This window comes from Salvelinus alpinus, chromosome 8 (assembly GCF_045679555.1).
Source record: "Salvelinus alpinus chromosome 8, SLU_Salpinus.1, whole genome shotgun sequence".
Lineage (NCBI taxonomy): Eukaryota > Metazoa > Chordata > Actinopteri > Salmoniformes > Salmonidae > Salvelinus > Salvelinus alpinus.
Genome location: NC_092093.1, coordinates 25,196,997 through 25,219,647, shown reverse-complemented (window position 1 = coordinate 25,219,647; position 22,651 = coordinate 25,196,997). Strand labels below are relative to the sequence as shown.

At 44.5% G+C, this 22,651-nt stretch overlaps 1 protein-coding gene across 2 annotated transcripts in view; it reads right to left on the bottom strand.

Annotated features, from left to right (window-relative positions):
* mthfd1l (methylenetetrahydrofolate dehydrogenase (NADP+ dependent) 1 like) overlaps positions 1 to 22,651 on the bottom strand; it is a 78,372-nt gene that overhangs the window by 6,270 nt on the left and 49,451 nt on the right. For both annotated transcript variants that reach the window (XM_071413093.1, XM_071413094.1), the window contains exons 20-25: positions 17,829 to 17,968; positions 16,915 to 16,956; positions 14,350 to 14,453; positions 12,998 to 13,175; positions 6,111 to 6,218; positions 5,825 to 5,977 (exon numbers count right to left, since the gene is read on the bottom strand). In XM_071413093.1, coding sequence (XP_071269194.1) covers positions 5,825 to 5,977; positions 6,111 to 6,218; positions 12,998 to 13,175; positions 14,350 to 14,453; positions 16,915 to 16,956; positions 17,829 to 17,968 — 725 coding nt within the window. The remainder of the gene's footprint in view (positions 1 to 5,824; positions 5,978 to 6,110; positions 6,219 to 12,997; positions 13,176 to 14,349; positions 14,454 to 16,914; positions 16,957 to 17,828; positions 17,969 to 22,651) is intronic.

The window sequence follows — 22,651 nt, the reverse complement described above, 5'->3', positions numbered from 1 at the left end:
TCAGATCCTTAATTAACACTTAATGTGAACCTGCATCATAGTGGCTACATAACACTGCCATTACAAATGACAGAAGATGTCATAAACAGTCCTGTCAGCAGAGTTAAAGCAGGACTAAAATAATGAACTGTCAGAGAGGAGGGAAGGTAGAAGAGGTTGATGGAGAAGATATGGTTCAGGTAGTGACAATAGGTGTGCTGTTCTCCTTTGGTCCCATACTCCTGAGGCAGCCGGGGAACTTGTCGGAACACGCAAAACACGGACGCTCTGTGGCTAAAGATGGAATCCTGGCTCTGCCAAGAAATTCCCTCCATTATTCCCAAACAATGCGCCATTGTCCGGGAAAACCCTGGGGCCGACAATGTAGCACTTATTCTATCACTGCGTAACACCCCTCTACTGCACTGGAGAGGAGTTGGGGGCTCTTAACTCGGAATACTACGAAAAACCACAAAAACCCACAATTGATTTTACTCTTCCTACCAGTGACAAATATCGACACGGCTTCTCTCTCAGCTCTAAATTAACCAAGTCCATGACTCTGGCTGGCCTTAGCCAGTCATATCTACTTTTCCTCGCAGAGACTGGTGATAATTCATCATGGTGGAGACAGTGTCACTCGTTCGCTGTCTGTCTGTCTGTCTGTCTGTCTCAGAGACGCTTTGTAAATAGATAGGCTTACCATGTGTTAGTGCTCTTCTGACTGACGGGCCTAACTTCAAGTGAACACTGGGAGTCCGCCTAATGAACCAAACTACTCAGTAATCTCCTCCACATAGCCTAACTCTCACACACTCACATTTAAACAAAACAAAAAAAAATTTTTGTGTGATTACTGATCAAATTAATTAATTAATAATTAGCAGGTTTTGTTATGTTTTAACAAACCTTTTTTATTTTTGTACTTATGTATTGTATATAGTTATTTTGTGGTTTTCATATCAGCCCTTGAGCTTCCAACCTGCAACACTTTTTTTGTTTTAATTCGTTTTTATCTATCATTTGTTTTCTTTGGAGCAAATAAATAAAGAGATGAGTGGGGGCAGCTTTGAACTCTGACCTGTGTGAGTGTGTGCTTCCTTAAGTGAGAAGTTCACAGTAGTAAATATGACCCGTCGCACCACATTCCTGCTGCAAGTAGTGGTCTCTAAGGAGCTACGGGGCGGATAGCACAACTTAACTGCAACATTTATTTAACTAGGTAAGTCAGTTAAGAACACATTTTTATTTACAATGACGGCCTACACCGGCCAAACCCGGACGACACTGGGCCAATTGCAGCCGCCCTATGGGACTCCTAATCATGGCTGGGTTGTGGTACAGCCTGGAATCGAACCAGGGTGTCTGTAGTGACGCCTCAAGCACTGAGATGCAGTGCCTTAGACCGCTGTGCCACTCGGGAGACCAAAAAAGTCCATTCTATCCTATTCTGACTTCAGCCAGGGAAGTGCTACAGGAGTTGACAACCCACAGACGCACTGCCTTTCTCATGGGGGGAATTGTAACAAGAAGCTTAAATTATAAGATGTGAGGCTTTAGGCTGGTGTGCGTATTAGTTTATGGTGTACTTAACATTTTCAACAGTTTCACATTTGATTGGGATGTCATCGCGAGTGCATTGGGAGGTCACAGACAGAACCTGAAGATTAGAAACCTATATATTTCATGGATTGCACTCCTTTGACATCTCTACAATATTGGAATTGTCAGGACTACACAAATCAAAACAGAGCTTGGAATTCCTGGTCAAAAGTTGTGTGTTGCGTGTAGCTACTTTCAACTCTTTAAATATAACCTCTAGGTGACAGAGGCACAGCTGGACAAGTGAACAGGATCTATAAATTCCAGCTATTCTGTGCTTTATAAAGAGGAGACCTTCATGTCTTAAAGTAATGATGGACTGTAATTTCTCTTTGCTTATTTGAGCTGTTCTTGCCATACATAACATGGACGTGGTCTTTTACCAAATAGGGCTGTCTTCTGTATACCACCCCTACCTTGTCACAACACAACTGATTGGCTCAAACACATTAAGGAAAGACATTCCACAAATGTACTTTTAACAAGGCACACCTGTTAAATGAAATGCATTCCAGGTGACTACCTTATGAACCTGTTTGCGAGAATGCCAAGAGTGTGCAAAGCTGTCATCAAGGCAAAGGGTGGCTAGTTTGAAGAATCAAATATATTTTGATTTGTTTAGCACTTTTTTGCTTATTTCATAGTTCTGATGTCTTCACTATTATTCTACAATGTAGAAAACGGTAACAAATTAAGAAAAACCCTTGAATGAGTAGGTGTGTCCAATCTTTTGACTGGTACTGTATGTATTAAAAATCCCTGGTTAAATACCCCTGCTCTAATGGGATATGGATTCTACAGAGACCTATTGTTTTCCCTGTGACCTCTCCCTCACATATCTGGGAAATGACATCAGCCCCTTCCTGGTTCCTCACCCAACTAAGGCCTTCACCTGCCCCTCCCCCTCCCGTGCTTCCCCTCCCCCTCTTTATTCCCCCGGGGCCTTCAGTTGGCCAAATCTCTCCACCTGTGAGAGAGAGCGAGATGATCCTGAGGTCAGGGTGACAGAAAACTGACATGACAACCACAACAGTACTAATTAAACTGTGTGCCATCCCTGCTTCACTCCTCACATTGGGTCTCGTGCTCACAAAGGCAGGTGCAGCAAAAGCAACCCGTCTCCCAGACAAAACATTCTCTCAAGTAACTAGCTAATACACAAGCATATTGTACAAACAAACGTCAAAAACACACTCACGTGTCAGATCAACACTCTGGCACGTGTTAAGAAAACCTACAGGATACACACCCAAATGCATAGATGGCTGCCGTAGTGCTCACTTGCCTTACACAGTAGTCTAAAGCTACTTATTGGGATCAAAGAACTTCAATGAATTCAGACATCAATTTAATAAAATGAATAAAAGGTCAAGTTCACCAAAATAAAAGAGAGTACATTACAGAAACTAATCTGCTAGCCCTTTAGACATGGATCTAATCAGACGCCAGGAGGAGACTATGGGCCAGGCGAAAAAGTTCAAGGAGCTGCTAGTAAATTCCCTCCGGGGTCAGGAGTCATAGTTCAAGGGTCGTGATGGCTACACAGGCCCTAGCAGATCAAAGCGGTGGAGGCGGGTGGCTGGATAGACGTCCTACCGACTGGCGGCCGCCCCTACCCAGCATGCCGGGGAAACAGTGGGGGACCAACTTCCTGTACAACCAACAACTGCCCACCAACCGGCTCCATCCAGCCAAGCCCATCATGCCCAACCCAGCTCAGGGGTTATCAGGAAGGTCTGGGGTTAAGTCCAGTTCAGAAGAGGAACATCCAAAGGAGAGTAGAGGGTAATAGATAGACACACACACACGGAAACCCGGTGTGTCTGCGTATGCGATAAGACTTTCAGTGGGCAGCTAAGGAAGTCGAGCAACTTCCTTAACTTCTCTATGATAGGGGGCAGCATTTTCACGTTTGGATGAAAAGCATACCCAAATTCAACTGCCAGCTACTCATCCCCAGAAGATAAGATATGCATATTGTTAGTAAATTTGGATAGAAAACACTCTGAAGTTTCTAAAACAGTTTGAATCATGTCTGTGAGTATAACAGAACTTATTTAGCAGGCGAAACCCCGAGGACAAACCATTCAGATTTTTTGTTGTTGTTGAGGTCACTCTCTTTTCAATGAGATTTCATTGGGAAACCAAATATCTAATCGACCTGCTTGCAGTTCCTACCGCTTCCACTGGATGTCAAGTCTTGAGAAATTGGTTGAGGTTATTCCTTTGTGTAATGAAGAAGTACGGCCATCTTGAATGAGAGTCACATTAAGTGTCCTGTTGGATAGAAGCGCGTGAGCAGAACGCTGGCTATAGTTGGTTTTAATCCTGTATTGAACACAGATCATCCAGTCTTCAATTTTATCGATTATTAACATTCAAAAATACCTAAAGTTGTATTACAAAAGTAGTTTGACATTTTTCGGCAAAGTTTACAGGTAACCTTTGAGATATTTTGTAGTCACGTTTGAGCAATTTGGAAGCAGTGTTTTTCTGGATCAAACGCGCCAAATAAATGGACATTTTGGAAATATATTGACGGAATTAATCGAACAAAAAGGACCATTTGTGATGTTTATGGGACATATTAGAGTGCCAACAACAGAAGCTCGTCAAAGGTAAGGCATGAATTATATTTTTATTTCTGCGTTTTGTGTCGCGCCTGCAGGGTTGAAATATGCTTTTCTCTCTTTGTTTACTATTGTGCTATCCTCAGATAATAGCATTGTTTGCTTTTGCCGAAAAGCCTATTTGAATTCTGACATTTTGGCTGGATTCACAACCAGTATAGCTTTAATTTGGTAACTTTCATGTGTGATTTAATGAAAGTTTGATTTTTATAGTAATTTTCATAGTAATTAATTTGAATTTGGCGCTCTGCATTTTCTCTGGCTTACAAAACATACATGTATTGTGTAACATGAAGTCCTATGAGTGTCATCTGATGAAGATCATCAAAGGTTAGTGATTAATTCTATCTCTATTTCTGCTTTTTGTTACTCCTCTCTTTGGCTGGAAAAATGGCTGTGTTTTCTGTGGCTATCTACTGACCTAACATAATCGTTTGGTGTACTTTCGCCGTAAATCCTTTCTGAAATCAGACATGTTGGCTGGATTCACAAGTGTAGCTTTAATTTGGTGTCTTTCATGTGTGATTTCATGAAAGTTAGATTTTTATAGTAATATATTTGAATTTGGCGCTCTGCATTTTTACTGGCTTTTGGCCAAGTGGGACGGTAGCGTCCAACATATCCTAGAGAAGTTCATGACAGAAAGTTCAGGGTCGAAAGGAATGAGGTTTAAAGCAGAGCTTCGGATGAAAGATTTAACTGACTAATGTATATATTTTTTTCTTTTGACCCCTTTTTCTCCCCAATTTCGTGATATCCAATTGGTAGTTACATCGCTGTAACTCCCGTATGGACTCGGGAGGTGTGAAGGTCGAGAGCCATGCGTCCTCCGAAACAAGACCCTGCCAAGTCGCACTGCTTCTTGACACACTGATCGCTTAACCCGGGAGCCAGCCGCACCAATGTGTCGGCGGAAACACCGCACAACTGGAGACCGAAGTCAGTGTGCATGCTGCCGGCCCGCCACAAGGAGTCGCTAGAGCGCGATGGGACAAGGACATCCCGGCCGGCCAAACCCTCCCCTAAATCGGATGACGCTGGGCTAATAGTGCGCTGCCTCATTGGTCTCCTGGTAGTGACACAGCCTGGGATCGAACCCAGGTCTGTAGTGACGCCTCAGTAGTGCTTTAGACTGCTGCGCCACTCGGGAGGCCCCTAATTGACTAATGTTTGAACTGAGAACCGTACGAGGGAATTAGATATATTTTTTATTTTACTCGAATGTTCTTGAATTCCTCAGAGCAGCAATGTAAGAGTAAGTCACACACACACATCGTTAAGAAAAATTCCTGGCATTTCTGGCGCCAGAAGTCTGGTTAGAGGGACTACACCTCAGGAGGCACAGCTGGGCAGGGTCAAAAACACACAAGGGACACTAAAGAAAACCACACACACACACACCCTGCCACTCAAAATAATATTTACAGACATATTCACTTCATACACACTGTGACTCTCTCCCGTCTCTACCACTCTCTCACACGAGACACATTGAGAACCAAAAGTGGGTCACTGAGACCGTGTTCATGTAAAAATGGCTTAACCCTGCCTTAGATCCCTATGGAGACTAATAGAGCCTCAGTCTCTGTGCTTCCAGAATCCAGACCACTCACCGTTCCCACCAATGGGTAGATGAATCCTGCCCCGATGCTGGCGCGGATGTCTCTGATTGGCAGGGTGAAGCCGGTGGGCGTGCCCTTCTTCTCAGGCAAGTGTGACAGGGACAGGTGGGTCTTGGCCATGCAGATTGGAAGCTTCCCGTAACCCTGCGGGCAGGAGCACAGGAACATAATTAGACAACTGAATTAATTCAGTGTGTGTGTGTGCATGTTGATGCATGAGAAAGTAACTATGTAAAAGCTTCAATAGATCATGTGTAGTATGGTATGGTGACCTCACCTGCTGGTTGTAATAGTCTATCTTGGCCTGGGCCTCTGGAGACAGCTCGATGTCATCAGCCCCGTACACCTTCTGGGCTATCATCCTAATCTTCTCCACTATGGGGGTCTGGGAGGACAGAGGACATAGGACAGTATTCAGCAAGGACCTATGGGAAACAGACGTTTGGTCTCAAAAGGAACTAAAACCTTAAGGACTTTGCTCTCACACAGTGTCTACGCATGTGCACAGGTTCGCTTCACACTGTTACAGCGTGGTAGCCAGGGCACCAAACCAGCAGAGAAGAAGTTGAGCCTCACTCTTCAACGCTCTTAGTTGTTGCGGAAATTGACCCACTATGCTGTTTACTTTCTGCATCTACGTCATATCGCTGAGTCTACCTTTAGAAGGTCTTTCTCTGTCACATTTAAAATCAGTAGACAAATGCTAGGAGAGTAACAACTAAAAACTACCTAGGGAATACAGTATGTATTGTTCTTCCTGAGAACGCCTTAATTAGCCTAAGGTTGTAAACCCTTCTACTGGCCAGTCATCTAAGGAAACAGAACTCCACTACATGATGCTAGCGCTAATCAGAGAGACAAGAAATGGCTCCATGGACCTACACACACACCCGCAAGTGAGCCCACAATCACAGGCGCAAACACACACACGCACGCACGCACGTGCAAACACACACGCGCAAACACAGGCACACACAACCCTGCATGGTCTCTATAACAGGATCAGTTAAACAAAGTCACATTCCAAACTCACTAACTCAAACCAGCTGATGTTTTTTCCTCCGATTCTGGATGGGCTCCCAAAGACAGGAACTCAAACATGGGACATTAAGGCATGGGGGTGTTTCACAGATACACATATGAAGAAAACATACACACCAAATTCAGCATAAACACACATTGACCTTGCTCACTCCTAGACATCCCTTCTTGAGGGTTATTTTGGAATTGTGAGACGTTTTTGGCATTAGAGTCTAACATAAGGAGTGAGAACATCTAGATATACACACACTACCGTTCAAAGTTTTGGGGTCAATTAGAAATGTCCTTGTTTTTGAAAGAAAAGCACATTTTTGGTCCATTAAATTAACATCAAATTGATCAGAAATAGTGTAGACATTGTTAATGTTGTAAATGACTAATGTAGCTGGAAACGGCTGATTTTTAATGGAATATCTACATAGGCCCATTATCAGCAACCATCACTCCTGTGTTCCAATGGCAAGTTGTGTTAGCCTTTTTAAAATAATAAACTTTGATTAGCTAATTGATCATTAGAAAACCCTTTTGCAATTGTTAGCAGAGCTGAAAACTGTTGACCTGATTATAGAAGCAATAAAACTGGCCTTCTTTAGACTAGTTGAGTTCTGGAGCATTGGCATTTGTGGGTTCGATTACAGGCTCAAAATGGCTAAAAACAAAGGACTTTCTTCTGAAACTCGTCAGTCTATTCTTGTTCTGAGAAATGAAGGCTATTCCATGCGAGAAATTGCCAAGAAACTCAAGATCTCGTACAAGCTGTGTACTACTCCCTTCACAGAACAGGGCAAACTGTCTCTAACCAAACTGTCTAACGTGATAAATTCAGAAACAACAAGAGAGTTTGTGGTCAAGTCAAAATGTACCACATGCAATTTAAGGAGGGACAGAAATAGTGCAGTGAAAGATAGACTCTCAGTCAGGTGATCTAATTTCAAAATAAAAAACTAACAGTCAACCCTTGCCCTCCAAAACAGATAGGCACATTTATTTTTTTATTTTACCGTTATTTTACCAGGTAAGTTGACTGAGAACACGTTCTCATTTGCAGCAACGACCTGGGGAATAGTTACAGGGGAGAGGAGGGGGATGAATGAGCCAATTGTAAACTGGGGATTATTAGGTGACCATGATGGTTTGAGGGCCAGATTGGGAATTTAGCCAGGACACCGGGGTTAACACCCCTACTCTTACGATAAGTGCCATGGGATCTTTAATGACCTCAGAGAGTCAGGACACCCGTTTAACGTCCCATCCGAAAGACGGCACCCTACACAGGGCAGTGTCCCCAATCACTGCCCTGGGGCATTGGGATATTTTTTAGACCAGAGGAAAGAGTGCCTCCTACTGGCCCTCCAACACCACTTCCAGCAGCATCTGGTCTCCCATCCAGGGCCTGACCAGGACCAACCCTGCTTAGCTTCAGAAGCAAGCCAGTAGTGGTATGCAGGGTGACATAATTGTCTTTATCTTCTCTCCACCGCGAAACGCCTATTTTAGAACAGGCAAACAAAACAGGCTCCCCGGCGGTGGAGAGAGAGCCCCCTCATCGTCGCAGAGTCCGACTGACGAATCTGGATTTGGCGGATGCCAGGAGAACGCTACCTGCCCCAATGCATAGTGCCAACTGTGAAGTTTGGTGGAGGAGGAATAATGGTCTGGGGCTGTTCTTCATGGTTCGGGCTAGGCCCCTTAGTTCCAATTAAGGGAAATCTGAACGCTACAGCCTACAATGAAATTCTAGACGATTCTGTGCTTCCAACTTTGTGGCAACAGTTTAAGGAAGGCCCTTTTCTGTTTCAGCATGATAATGCCTCCTTGCACAAAATAAGGTCCATACAGAAATGATTTGTTCAAATCGATGTGAAAGAACTTGACTGGCCTGGACAGAGCCCTGACCGCAACCCCATTGAACACCTTTGGGAAGAATTGGAATGCAGACTGCAAGCCAGACCTAATTGACCAACATCAGTACCCTACCTGGCTAATGCTTTTGTGGCTGAATGGAAGCAAGTCCCCGCAGCAATGTTACAACATCTAGTGGAAAGCCTTCCCAGAACGGTGGAGGCTGTTATAGCAGCAAAGGGGGACCAACTCCATATTAATGCCCAAGATTTTGGAATGAGATGATTGACGAGCAAGTGTCAACATACTTTTGGTCATGCTGTGTACTTTAAATGTGGCGCTATGACAGTCAATTGCAAATTAGTCTGACAATGTATCTTATCTCACCACCAATAATGAGATGGGTGTGGTTGATGAATGTCGCATCAGAGCTTCTCAAAGTCGGGGGGGCGTCGTCAACTGTGCGCACCTCAAATCTGCTGTCAGATCCAACCCTGATCTATATTTGGTTTTAATGCAGACAAGAGCACTGAATCCAGCTTCACACATATGAGCTGGCGAAGGGTAGTCTACCATTGACTTTTCTGGGGCTTTCAAGACAACTGGGAACTCTGAAAAACAGGTGGTCAAGTTATGACGTCAGTGATCTTTAGGTTGGAAAGTTGGTTCCCTTCGAGTCAGGAACCAAAACTCCTCAGTGACCCGTGAATGCGTTGTCTGCCGCATTCGGGCACATGACAGCTCGATCAGCTGTTCGATTTCTCTTACTAGCATGTCAACTGAGCCAGGACCACAGTCCAACGGATTGGGAAGTAAGTCACAGTGCCCTTCCAAGCATTGGAGGTGAGCAGTCATCACTCATGTGGGACACTTACTGATGCTGTTTTCTGTTATTTTCATTACACAGAAAGTCAACCAAGTCTGTTGTTTTTTTAACCCATTGTGAATGACAGTTCCTCTCTTAATGTGAAAAATCTTTCTAACACTCTCCCTCGATAACCACGATAACCACCAAGCCTCGGTGTGAAATAGAACATTTTCATGCTCTGATCCCATATCTCCACATAGTTTTGTGAACAGGTGCAGTGGATGTGGTTTGATGTAGTTATCTGCTGTGGTATATCTCAGTTCTGTGCTCAGCTCTTTTGCCTCCAGTTGCTCTCAGTGTATCATATAAATGTGTCCATATGGCAGAGGGAGACACATTCATAACTAGAGTCCCGCCATAGATGGAGTCCCATCTGGTCAAAAGCATCTCGGCCCTCACAGCTAACAGCCATTTGGAGAGCATAAGCTGGGGAGTTTGAGTCGTTCAGTCAAGAGTATCTTTCCTCTTGATTGCTAGCAATAGCATAAATTCTTGGTTTAACAGTGTTATCTGACAACGGTATTGATGTGAGTTTCTGTGCCTCTGCCTCCCCACACATTGTTTTCACCATATCAGTTGCGGTTGGTAATATCAAAGTCTCTGCAATAGTGTGTGGTTTCATAGCGTGGCAGGCCTTGCCATTAACTGTGGGACTGATTCAACTGCATCCCTTTCCATGATCTAAGGGCGCTCCCTGGTTGAATTCTATCTTTTAGATTTGAATCATTTTCATTTTTATGGTTAACCACATTACAATGATTTTGAGATACAAAGACGATATTATAATATACACTGAGTGTACAAAACATTAGGAACACCTGCTCTTTCCATGACAAACTGACTAGGTGAATCCAGGTTAAAGCTATGATCCCTTATTGATATCCCCTGTTAAATCCACTTCAAATCAGCGCAGATGAAGGGGAGGAGACATGTTAAAGAAGGATTTCTAAGCCTTGAGAGAATTGAGACATGGATTGTGTATCTGTGCCATTCAGAGGGTGACTGGGCAATAAAAAATATTTAAGTGCCTTTGAATGGGGTATGGTAGTAGGTGCCCGGCGCACTGGTTTGAGTGTGTCAAGAACTGACAGTCCAATACAACACTGGTGCCCAAAGACCCATAAAAGAATGCACAAGTCGTCGTACCTTAGCACGAATGGGGTATGGCAGCCAAAGACCTTGCAGAATTCCACTTTTCAGCAAAAAACAAGAAACTGTGGTTGCAGTGGGCTAAGGAAGAAAAACACTGGGAAATTGGAAAAACATTGCCTGGTCTGATGAATCCCGGTTCCGTTTGTTTTACACTGATGGGAGTACTAGGGTATGGAGAAAACCACGAGTACATGCATCCATCATGCCGTGCGTCAACATTGCAGTCTGGAGGTGGTGTGATGGTGTGGGGTGTGTTTTCATGGCACACATTGGGCCCCTTGATAAAAGTCGAGCAACATTTGAATGCCACAGGATATCTGAATATCATTGCCAATCAGGTGCATCCCTTCATGGCAGCAGTATATCCATATGCAAATTAATTTTTTCAGCAGGATAATGCCCCATGCACAAAGCTAGGATTGTCCAGGAATGATTCTGCGAACATGACCGTGAATTCAGCTGACTGCAGTGGTCTGCCCAGTCACCAGATCTCAATCCAATTGAGCATCTGTGGGATGAGATGGATTGGAGTATTGGAGTCAACATGGGCCAGCATACCTGTAGAACACTTGACACATTGTAGAGTCCATGCCCCTACGAATTGAGGCTGTTCTGAGAGCAAAATAGGGTGCAACTCAATATTAAGAATGTGTTAAATGTTTTGTACACTCAGTGTATATATTTCTTATTTTTCAGGATTTTGGAAATTGTCCTGTGACCCCATTTCACCCCTAGTTTGGGAACTGTTGGCTTAGAGACTTTGGGTCAACACATTCCACACTGTATAATAATAAAGTTACTATAGGAACTGTGTGCACAGTCTGAAATTAAAACCTGAATGCAAGACTGAGAACCCTCAGTCATGATTAGGTGACTGACTAGGGGAGCTCAAGTCTTCAGGTCTCAAGCAAGGTTACTCATCACGCAGGGGCACACTGGGACCAGAAGCCAACCCTGGCATTTCTAAAACACCGGCCCATTTTTTCCCTTGAGGCTCCCATTAGCAGCCAGAATGATAATTTTGCGCTAAAACCCAAGTCAGACAGACCCACTGGGCTATAAATGTACCAGCCCATCTGGCATTTGCCTGAAATGGCAGATGGCCAGTCCGCCTCTTTCATCATGTGAGTAACCACCTGGTATGGTTTGGCCAAAGCAGACCCGTTCTTGGCAAGTCTCGTTTTCACACCTCCTCTATGAGGCATAGCAGGGATATTGCCCTGGGTCGGGGGAAAGGCCACTTGGACCTACTCCGCCACATAAAACAGGCGTTATGTATAGGGGTTGTTCATAGGGTGACAGGGAGGAACTGGATGGGATACAGTAGCACAGTACAGTAACACACGCCCCTATGCCCCTGGCCCTGACCACAGCATTCTCACAGGGCTCAGAGGAATGACAGTGTGTCAGGGCCCTATAACAAGCTCCAAACAATTAATATCACAGGCCAGTGTTACACCACGCTAATACTAACCACCACCCAGTGCTTACATACAAGCTAGCAGTGTGTCTCATTGCCATAGCTTCACATAGAACTAGAGATGGGGTTTATTCCACTAATTCAATTCCAACTCTGTAAATTCCATTTAGTTCAATTCAAATTCCAGGTCAGTCCATCTCTGAATTCTGAGATAATTCAATTCCTCTCAAGTCCAATGTTCCAATAATTCTATTCCCAATTCAATATTATGCCCAACAATTCCACAAATTCTAAATCCTCAGAGGTTCAGGCTGATCATGTCACTGAGTTCAGACAGCGTAGCTATACTGGAAATATACAAATACATTTTTGTGCTGCATGATTTGAACTCCATGTGCATGAATTCCAATCCAAACAGTCCAATTCCATATCTTGAAGATTGTTGAAATTAAAATTGAATTCAACGTAAATTCTTCACTTCATGAGTTAATTCAAGAATTGAATTCGAATTTCAAACAAAATTGAGCCCAACCCTGCACAGCTCCCCATGTACTGTAAAGCTAATATTATTGGTGAAATAAATGTGACCCGACCTTGCAGGCTCAACAAAAGCAGTGTCAATTTATTTATCTACAACACTTAACTATGTCGGGACATTTTATAATGATTGGACATGGCAACCACATTCCTGCACCCGTTTATATCACAAGCCAGAATGGTCTGCAGAAACTTGACAAGTTTGTCTATTTAGCTTACTTACCTTCCAGTACTTCCAGATTAGCGCTTAGAAGTGTAAACTAGAGGCTAGATGTCGTAGTGCAATGGGGTGTCTGTCTCTCACCTCTTGGCTGTAGAGGAACTGGAAGTGGCTGGGCTGACTGCCGGCCTGCTTCACTGCCTGGGCCAGCTCCACCGAGCCACGGCCACCCCGCGCCCAGTGATGACACGGCACGGCATCCGACGCCCCAGACTCCTTGGCCATCTGGCACACCAGGTCGATCTCAGCCTGGGTGTCGGTCCTGTGGAGTAGCCAAGGAGACGGTAACCATAGAGGAAACCAGGGAAACAACTGTAGGGATTGGAGCAATGAATGGTGTGACTGACAGTTGTTGGGACACATAACAAGGTGTTGAAATGAGATGGCAACCTCGAAGTGTTTAAGTTTGTGTTAACAAGACCTTTTTCTTTATGTTTTTGCATTGTGTGTGTGTGTGGGGTGTGGCCATGTGACAGCCCATTTAGTCTAAATGAGGCCTGAAGGCCAAAGACACATTCTAATAGCTTCCGACACACCACAGTTCCTGTGTAAACACCTCAGTCAAACTGACAGACTAACACTATGTAAAACACACCAAGTCATCTAACCACAGACCTCAACAACACCAGTCATGACATGGGCCACTTGCTGTGTGTGAGTGTATATATATGTGTTTTTGGTTTTACTATCCTTGTGGGGACCAGAAGTCCTCACAAGGATAGTAAAACAAGGAACATTTGGGGGGGGGGACATTTCACAATTCCCCACAAATAAATACATATATTTTAGGGTTAGGGGTTAGGGTTAGAATTAGGGGTTAAAGGGATATTTAGGGGTTAAAGGGATAGCATGCTAGCAGATAATGCTAGTTAGCATTAGCTCGCAAAATTACTTTCCTTCATACTGGGCACAGAGACATAATCCCTAAGCATCTCTTTAATGTTAGGGTTAGGGACAATAGGATTTTGAATGGGAAGCAATTTTTTGGTCCCCACAAGGATAGTAAAACAAACGTGTGTCACTGGCAGGTTGACATTTATTGTCATGAGTCTTGTCCTGGACGAAGAACTGAGGGATTTCCCCTTAGATGGGCCAGCTGCAAAATCTAAATTGTTTATATTTAAAAAAAACATGAAAACAGTGTGGTTAATATTTAAAATCAGACGTTATGACTTTATGGCCGTGCCGGCTAGTGACCACTCTGCAGAGCTGACGAAAAACGTCTGACCCTCATATGTGTTTGCATATTTTTGTAACAAACTGATAAGGATTCTAAAGCTAAACATGTTGTGTCTGCATACGTCTGTGCATGTGTTCATATCTGCATTCACATGCCTGTCCACAATATGGGGTATGACGGAGAGAGAAGAGAGGCCCAGGCCAGCTGAGGACTAAGCTGATCAGCTGCTCAGACTGATACAGACTGGAAGTCTTACTTGAAGACGTTGAGAGCCACGACCACAGGGACTCCAAACAGGTGGGCTATCTGGATCTGTTTCCTCAGGTTACTGCTGCAGCCCTTCGCCACCAGACTCAGGTTCTACAATACAGAGGGACAGAGAGCGTGAGATAGGGAGGGAGTGCGAGAGATTCATTCCAATCTAATGGAAACATAGTCAAACTCAAAGTCAAACTCATCCAGGTCACAAGTGCAGTGGTGTTAGATGTGAGGCAGAGAGAGTGGCAGGTATTCATCTCTTTCATTTCCACAAGTGGAATATTAAATGCTAACTACCGAAACAGGATATCACCATTTATGAGAAGCTTGGTCAATGACTCAGGAGTTCTCGCTCATATGACACAGTGTGTGTGTGTGCATGTGAGAAAGACAGAATGAGCGAAAGACTGAGAATGAGCGAAAGAGAGAAAGAGCAAGAGAAGAGATAAAAAGCAAGAGTGGGAGAGAGGAGTGGGCGTAGATAGAGGATGTTATAATTGCATTGTAAGAGCCATGTCTTTTACAGAGTCAGGAGAATTGGAAGGTTGAACCTATTGGCTGTAGTGCATCCCTCTACCCCACTCTGCTACAGTCCCCTCTGGTAGTTCAGTCAGCTAGAGCAACACTGACTCGCCTTCAACAGTTTAGACTTCGGGGGGGGGGTGAGATGAGGCAATACTCACTAAGGAGCTCAAATCCTGTTTTACAGCAACATTGATACTTTCTGGGGAAGGAAGAAAGTGTTTTGTCAGAGTGGGTGTGCGTGCACGTGTGCGCGTGACAGGCAATACTGCCAGAGATAATTAAACCCTGTCTGTTTAGCACCAAAGTTGTCATATTCCAGGATCCACTGACTGGCCTATCCAGAACCCAGTCCTTAGTCGTCTCCAGGCCCTAACGTTACTCTGCTGTGCCTGGCTCTGTGCCTGGCTCTGTGCCTGGCTCTGTGCCTGGCTCTGTGCCTGGCTCTGTGCCTGGCTCTGTGCCTGGCTCTGTGCCTGGCTCTGTGCCTGGCTCTGTGCCTGGCTCTGTGCCTGGCTCTGTGCCTGGCTCTGTGCCTGGCTCTGTGCCTGGCTCTTCTCTCTCAAGCCCTTCTGCTTCTCGTTAGAGCCCTCACAATTAACTTAGCTAACACCCCTTCATTATTTGCTCAGCTGAGGAGCCTTTGAGAGAGGAGTGATTTAAACCAGGCATGGGGTTTGAACATACAGACCCCCCACCTCCATCTCTATTAAGCCCCCTCCCTGACCGGAGACCCAAGCCAAGGGTCTATTTGCCCTGCTAATCAAATAATTACCTCAAATCATGTTCAAGAGAGATGCATGTCTGTATGTGAGGAATGGAAAGAGGAATGAGGACCAAAGGGGATGACTGGAGGCTAGGGCAGAACTTGGAAATGTCAGATACTCTTTTTAGTCCTTCCTTCGTTCTCCTCTTCCCTCCTACCCATGTGTATAGTATGACATTGCATCATCCCCTAAAACCATAAACCTCATCTGACTGTATTAAATTTGCCTGGTTATAGGTGTGTTTCCGTATTACCAGAGACATTCATATCCAGGTGCTAAGTCCCACTGTTCTGCTGGCTGATTGATTGATTAAATGATATTCCACTCACTTGTCACTTGCATCCCAGATCTAAATCAGTTCCTTATTAGAGGGGAAGTACTGTATGCGAACTGGCAGTTAGAGTGTTGGACTTGTAACTGAAAGGTTGCAAGATCGAATCCCCGAGCTGACAAGGTAAAAATCTGTCGTTCTGCCCCTGAACAAGGCAGTTAATCCACTGTTCCTAGGCCGTCATTGAAAATAAGAATTTGTTGTTAACTGACCTGCCTAGTTAAAATATACTGGACATCAAGGCCTGGATTTAAAAACCCCTTGTACACACCCTTCCTCAAGTCCACGCCTGTGATGTTAACAGGGCGCAACGTTGCCACCTATGGACAGGGATATGTATGGCCTTCCATTTTATCAAACCCACAAACAAACAAACAAACAAACAAACAAAGGCTTGATTTGTTGATTGTGGTGGCAAATGTGAAAGGAAATTTTGTGTTGCACAACATAGTAATAGGTCTTACATGAGCAAATGACTTCCTAACTGGATCTAATAGTACTAAGGCTATCCTGACCTTAGACAAAATCAGGTTATGTTAATGATCATAACCCAGTGATTAGATCGAACCACAACCCCCCTACCCCTCCACCTCTCAATAAAGCCACTGACATGTTTATTTAATTTCCCTAATCAATTTCTATCCCTGCATCATCATCAAGTCAGGGAACCAACGGGAGACATGCAAATCAAATGTTGGTCAGGAGGACATCATGTTTCATGTCAGGTACAGTAGCCTATGCTCAACTCCCAGCTCTTTCATGCCACAAAGTGTCTGTCTGCTGACTTTGGTTAATACTTTTTCACTGGTCTTTAAAAAAATAAAAAATGTACTTGGGGAACAAGGGAGTCAACTCTTAATAAGCTCGCATTGCCACTGACAACAAAAATAGTTGTACTACCCTGTTTCAAACCAAGTAAAGTGCTCTCTCTCCAAACTCTTACCTCATCTATGTACTCTCTTGGTAGAGGTGAACCAGCTGAGACCTGCAGGAACAGTCATTTTAGCACATATTCAAACAAAAAATATATCACTATCAAATACTGTATTATGGTCAACTCGGGTACAGTAAATACCAGGAAACTGAAATGAACGGTCCAGGTGCTAGTGCAGATAAGCAACTCTTGGACTAGCGTTATCTAATACAAGCTATAAACAAACATTTATTCCAGAGAGGTATGCAGCACACAGATAACTGAGTTTATGGATACGGCATGAAAACATAAGCCAGAGCACTGTAATCACAGAATTTCTCATCCTTAGACATTTACAACAGTGGGCCATTTACTGATGTGGGTACATGGTAACCGCTCCATCTTAGAATTGCAGAGATCCTATAACGTTAGCCCTATACAGTAGAGAACAATAAAGTTTAGTACAGACTCTTGCTATATTAGCATTATAGAACGCAGTGGTGGAAAAAGTACTCAATTGTCATACTTGAGTAAAAGTAAAAGTCACCATAATAGAAAATGACTCAAGTAAAAGTCACCCAGTAAAATACTGTATAAATCATTTCAAATTCCTTATATTTAGCAAACCAGACGACAACTCTGAAGCGTTGGTGTTTAGTGAGCCCACCGGATCAGAGTCTGTAGGGATGTACTCTTAATAAGTGTGTAAATTAGACCATTTTCCTGTCCTGCTAAGCATTAAAATGTAACGAGTACTTTTGGGTGTCAGGGAAAATGTATGGAGTATAATTATTTTCTTTAGGAATGTAGTGAAGTAAAAGTATATATATATCAAAAATATATATGGTAAAGTACTGACACCCCAAAAAACTACTTAAGTAGTACTTTAAATTATTTTTTATTTAAGTACTTTACACCACTGATAGAATGGATGGATGACTCACATTGGGACCGCCTCCATGCATTTTCAATGCTCTGACCGTGGCGACCAGGACAACAACGTTTGGCCTCAGCCCCGAGGCCCTGCACTTGATGTTGAAGAACTTCTCCATCCCGATGTCTGCCCCGAAACCAGCCTCAGTCACTGTAGAGAGGAGAGAAGTGGGTAGGAGTCAACACCAGAGTTAGACAGGAAGTGAGATAAGTCCAACGCATAGGCAGATCAGCCCTGTGTTTGTTTTCACTTTCTGTAACTTAGTTCTACAGTACATGGACATTACACGTGACCAAGTCCTCAGTTTAGTCGGATACATCTTCAAAGAGCATGTTATGATCACTTTCTACCTCTCCCTCTACCCATCTCTCTATCCCTCCCACTCCTGTGGGAGTAAATCTGGAGTGAATGGCTGGTTCAGTTAGAGGTCTGTAAAGGGTTCAGGGCCTCTGATACTACAGCCCTGGGCCTCTTGAACACACTCCAACACAAGCAAATAGTCTACCTGCAATGACAGTTCTGTTAAGATACAGCTTCCTGGGGGACCACCATTGTATGAGTCACAGGGAGACAGCGGCAACCACAGATATTCATCACCAGATGGCACAGCTATGCTGAAGGCGGCTCAAGATGGCACCGACAGACATGGCAGCTCTGCTTCAAGCTCCTAAGCAACTTTTCAGTATTTTGTTTTTGTGTGTGTTATTTCTTACATTATTAGCCCAGAACGTTTTTTGTGTTACTACATACTCCTGGAAATAACTTTTGGATATCAGAGTGGCGGTAACTCACCAGCATTACCACTTTCCTGAATTGGATCCTTGTTCATACCCCCCAGGGCAATTAAATGGATCCTTTGTTTGTACCCCCAGGGCAATTGAACTTAACCCAGAGGCTGCTCCAAGTTTCGGAGTGCATTTCTAGTCTGACTCAGGAGACATGCACACCATCCACCGCTTCCGAGTATATAACTCGCTAATGTTTAGTCTCTGGACAATAAAGTAGACGAACTCAGGGCAAGGATCTCCTTCCAGAGAGACATCAGGGACTGTAACATACTCTGTTTCGAGAAATCATGGCTCTCTTCGGATATACTGTCCCCGTCCATACAGCCAGCTGGGTTCTCAGTACATCGCACAGACAGGAATAAAGAACTCAGGAAGAAGAAAGGTGGTGGTGTATGTGTGATGATTAACTACGCATGGTGTGATTGTGATAACGTACAGAAACTCAAGTCCTTCTGTTCACCAGACCTAAAATACCTCACAATCAAGAGCCGACCGTTTTACCTCCCAAGAGAATTATCTTCGGTTATAGTCACAGCCGTGTATATTCCCCCTCACGCCAATACTATGACGGCCCTCAAAGAACTACACTGGACTTTATGCAAGCTGGAAACCACACATCCTGAGGCCGCATTTATTGTAACTGGGGATTTTAACAAAGCAAATTTAAGGAAAATGCTACCGAAGTTCTATCAACACATTGACTGTAGTACTTTCGCTGGAAAAACACTCGACCACTGCTACTCCCTCTTCCGGGATGCCTACAAGGCCTATTCAACGCTGGTCTGACCAATCGGAATCCATGCTTCAAGATTGTTTTGATCATGCGGACTTTGATATGTTACAGGTAGCCACTGAGAATAACATATACGGACACGGTGACTGAGTTCATCAGGAAGTGTATAGGGGATGTTGTTCCCACGGTGACTATTAAAACCTACCCAAACCAGAAACCGTGGATAGATGGCAGCATTTGCACAAAACTCAAAGCGCAAACCACCGTATTTAACCATGGCAAGGTGACTGGGTAGAATACAAACAGTGTAGTTATTCCCTCTGTAAGGCAATCAAACAGGCAAAATGTCAGCACAGAGACAAAGTGGAGTCACAATTCAACGGGTCAGACACGAGACGTATGTGGCAGGGTCTACAGACAATCACGGATTACAAAGGGAAAACCAGCCACATCGCGGACACCGACGTCTTGCTCCCTGACAAGCTAAACACCTTCTTCGCCCGCTTTGACAACAATACAGTGCCACCGACATGGCTCGCTCCCAAGGACTGTGGGCTCTTGTTCTCCGTCGCCGATGTGAGTAAGACATTTTAGCGTGTTAACCCTCGCAAGGCTGCCAGCCCAGACTGCATCCCTAGCCGCATCCTCAGAGCATGCGCAGACCAGCTGGCTGGAGTGTTTATGAACATATTCAAGCTCTCCCTATCCCAGTGTGCTGTCCCCACTTGCTTCAAGATGTCCACCATTGTTCCTGTACCCATGAAAGCAAAGGTAACTGAACTAAATGACTATCGCCCCGTAGCACTCACTGCTGTCATCATGAAGTGCTTTGAGAGGCTAGTTAAGGATCATATCACTACTACCTTAACGGATACCCTAGACCATTTCAATTTGCTTACCGCCCCAATAGATCCACAGACGATGCAATTTCCATCGCACTGCACATTGCCCTCTCTCATCTGGACAAGAGGAATACCTGTGTAAGAATGCTGTTCATTGACCATAGCTCAGCCTTCAACACCATAGGAAACACCACCTCCACTTCCCTGATCCTCAACATAGGGGCCCCACAAGGGTGCGTGCTCAGCCCCCTTCTGTACTCCCTGGTCACTTGTGACTGCGTGGCCACGCACGCCTCCAAATCAATCAAGTTTACAGATGTCACAACAGTAGGCCTGATTACCAACAATGATGAGACAGCCTACAGGGAGAAGGTGAGGGTCCTGATGAAGTGGTGCCAGGAAAATAACCTCTCAACAAAGCTGATCGTGGACTTCAGGAAACAGCAGAGGGAGCACACCCTTATCCACATCGACGGGACCGCAGTGGAGAAGGTGAAAAGCTTGAAGTTTCTCAGCGTACACGTCGCTGAAAATCTGAAATGGTCCACCCACACAGACAGTGTGGTGAGGAAGGCGCAACAGCACCTCATCAACCTCAGGAGGCTGAAGAAATTCAGCTTGGCCCCTAAGACCCTTACAAACTTTAACAGATGCACAATTGAGAGCATCCTGTCGGGCTGCATCACCGCCTGGTACGGCAACTGCAACCCCTGCAATCGCAGGGCTCTCCAGAGGGTGGTGCGGTCTGCCCAACGCGTCATCGGGGGCACACGGTCTGCCCTCCAGGACACCTACAGCACCCAATGTCACAGGAAGGCCAAAAAATATCATCAAGGACATCAACCACCCGAGCCACGGCCTGTTCACCCCCTATCATCCAGAAGGCGAGGGCAGTACAGGTGCATCAAAGCTGGGACCGAGAGACTGAAAAACAGCTTCCATCTCAAGGCCATCAGACTGTTAAATAGCCATCATTAGCCGGCCTCCACCCAGTACCCTGCCCTGAACTTAGTCACTGTTAGTAGCCGGTTACCACACGGTTACTCAACCCTGCACCTTAGAGGCTGTTTATGTTTACATATTGCTTTACTCATTTCATATGTATATACTGTACTTTATTTTAGTCAAAGCGACTCCGACATTGCTCGTCCTAAAATGTATATATTTCTTAATTCAATTATTTTACTTTTAGATTTGTGTGTATTGTTGTGAATTGTTAGATATTACTGTACTGTTGGAGCTAGGAACACAAGCATTTTGCTACACCCACAATAACATCTGTAAATATGTGTATGTGACCAATAACATTTGATTTGATTAGATGACAGCTAACACCACTAACACTGTTAGGGGTACAGGTTTACATTTCATCACACTGAAAATGTCAGCAAAGAGCTAGCACAGGGCTAATGACAACAGACAACCAGCCTTGTGACCACTTCCTGTTGTTTACACAGGAATCCCACTCCTGGATGTTTCCAGTAGGGACCCCTGGTCCACTGGCCCTGCCCCAGTAGGCTGTGCCCCCCCACCAGGGCTCCTCCAGGCCATGACATAGCCAGCTCCTCCCAGACTACACCCCCTCTCAGTGGGCTTCCTGTGCCACTTCCCTGGGCGGTCAGGGGGAAGTTACTGTTTCCACTGGTGAAAGGTGGCATTCCTGACAGAGGTGTGTGTGTGTGTGTGTGTGTGTGTGTGTGTGTGTGTGTGTGTGTGTGTGTGTGTGTGTGTGTGTGTGTGTGTGTGTGTGTTTGTCATGTGAGTGCATGCATGTGTGTGTGTTGAACTCTAGAAAACCCCAGGCCAGTCAAGTCCTGGATTATCCCAAATAAAGGCATGTCGATTAAAGGGATTTAATAAATAGGGAGGAAACGGACCTACAATAATTAAGGGAATCACCTGCAATTGTGTGTGTTTTAGAAGTCAAGCGTGTAGATTCTCCATTTAACGTCTGGCATGATGTCTAACTGACCACGGACACACGCCACCATACTGTTCCTTCTAGCTATTCAGAGCACTCCAAAAACTCAGGCCCAGAATTTCACAGTCCACAATATAAACTGAGTTTAACAAGTGATGAAAATGTGTTTATCCATAAAACTCTACTCATCTGGAAATGCATATGGGAAAATGAACAGAAACAGAGGATTGAAACAGTGTATTTAAGCTATTTGACCACAGAAGAGATTAGTGTATTGAGAGTGTGGTTAGGAAGAGGCGTCCTCGGACCCAAAATGTTACAGACTGACAAACGATAAAACACAATCCCTCGGTTGTGGTGACTATTTTCTGGAAAGGGGGTGAGTTTCCATGAGAAAATGAAAGGTGTGTATTACATCATGGCTACACTGTTATACGGGCTAATCAACAGAGAGAGATAGAGAGAGCCGGACAGAGAGGGAAAGAGGGATAGAGAGCGAGAGGGGGAGAGTCTGCTCTGCTTAACCTCAATGTCATTAAGCCATCCGTC